This window comes from Capsicum annuum, chromosome 9, assembly GCF_002878395.1.
Source record: "Capsicum annuum cultivar UCD-10X-F1 chromosome 9, UCD10Xv1.1, whole genome shotgun sequence".
In the NCBI taxonomy this organism is placed as follows: domain Eukaryota; kingdom Viridiplantae; phylum Streptophyta; class Magnoliopsida; order Solanales; family Solanaceae; genus Capsicum; species Capsicum annuum.
Genome location: NC_061119.1, coordinates 70,642,068 through 70,643,334, shown reverse-complemented (window position 1 = coordinate 70,643,334; position 1,267 = coordinate 70,642,068). Strand labels below are relative to the sequence as shown.

The 1,267-nt window shown below is 35.9% G+C and overlaps 1 protein-coding gene across 1 annotated transcript; it reads left to right on the top strand.

Annotated features, from left to right (window-relative positions):
* Positions 1 to 193: 193 nt before the first annotated feature.
* On the top strand, positions 194 to 886 carry LOC124887337 (tetraspanin-18-like; the record flags this gene model as incomplete). The annotated part of the gene is given in 2 exon segments (XM_047396832.1): positions 194 to 561; positions 787 to 886. Coding segments are annotated over 2 exon segments (336 nt in total), but the record flags the coding sequence as incomplete, so codon positions are not given.
* Between the last annotated feature and the right edge of the window lie 381 nt (positions 887 to 1,267).

The following is a 1,267-nucleotide window of genomic DNA, read 5'->3' as shown; positions in this document are numbered from 1 at the left end:
CCTTTAACTTCAGAGGCATATTTGTCATTGTACTTAAATGACGATCAAAAACTATTTAAGCACTTGACGTCCAATTATATTTTATATTTTGCTTTGCTGAAAAGAAACAAAAAGATAAAAACAAGATCATTTTGCCAGCTATCTCATCCGCAGTTTTTTAAAAAGGGCAGCTCGGTGTCCGGAGAAGGCTCAGTTACTCCAACCCTTCATCATCCACAGTTTTTTGCTTGACCAAAAATGTACAGAAATAGGAACAAACAACACTTGTAAGGTTACTTGAGAAAGTCATTATAAGGGTTTGCGTGTAGAAGAGAGAAATTTCAGAATGGCATGTTGCCAAGGTTTCATAGCATTTCTTTTGAAATTCCTCAATTTCTTGCTTACATTCGTTGGTATCATCATCATCATTTACTCTGCCTTTATGCTTAATCACTGGCACCACCGCCACCGTCTTCATGACCCCGAATTACCGAATCTTGGCTCGATTGTCGGTTCAGGCCACATAAATTATGTCGTCTCGGCTTTACAAGAGATGGACAATATCTTGCTTCCAGTTCCATGGTATTCTTTGCTCTCCTATTTTTATTTCTTTACCCAATGAGGAATTTGATGTTTAAAAAAATAATTAATTGTAAGGCCGGAATTGAACCCTTACCGATAGGGTGAAAGTTTGGGTAGTTAACCAACTGAGGTACTAGGATTCTCGAATTATAGACTAGTCAATTGTAACTGCCCAATTATTTGGCGATATGATTAATTATTGACATGTTATGTTTGTTTCTTCAGGTTTATATATGCATTCATGGGAATTGGTGTCATATTATGTTGTATCACTTGTATTGGGCATGTTGGTGCTGAAGTTGTTAATGGATGTTGCCTTTGCTTTGTATCCTTCTTTCTTTTTACGTTTCACTGCTTCCGTTGTTTATGTTTAAACTAGATGTATGTATAATGAATGCTAAGCTGTTTCTATAATGCATAACTTTTGGGTTGATTATGTAGCTGAAAGAAACTGATATGCTGCCTAGAAGTGAATGCATTCAGCTCTGTCATAGGTGGATGTCTATTAATATGTTGTCTCTGAATAGGAATCGCGAGATAAGAGAAACTCGGAACTCGAATATTTCATTCTTCACTCAAATATATGATGAAAAAGGATCAATCAACCAATTAACTGCACCTCAAATCAGTAGGGGATATGATGAGTGGGATATTTTCGCAAGAAATAGAAAATTAGAACACATGAATTTCCTTAAATGATTAGTGT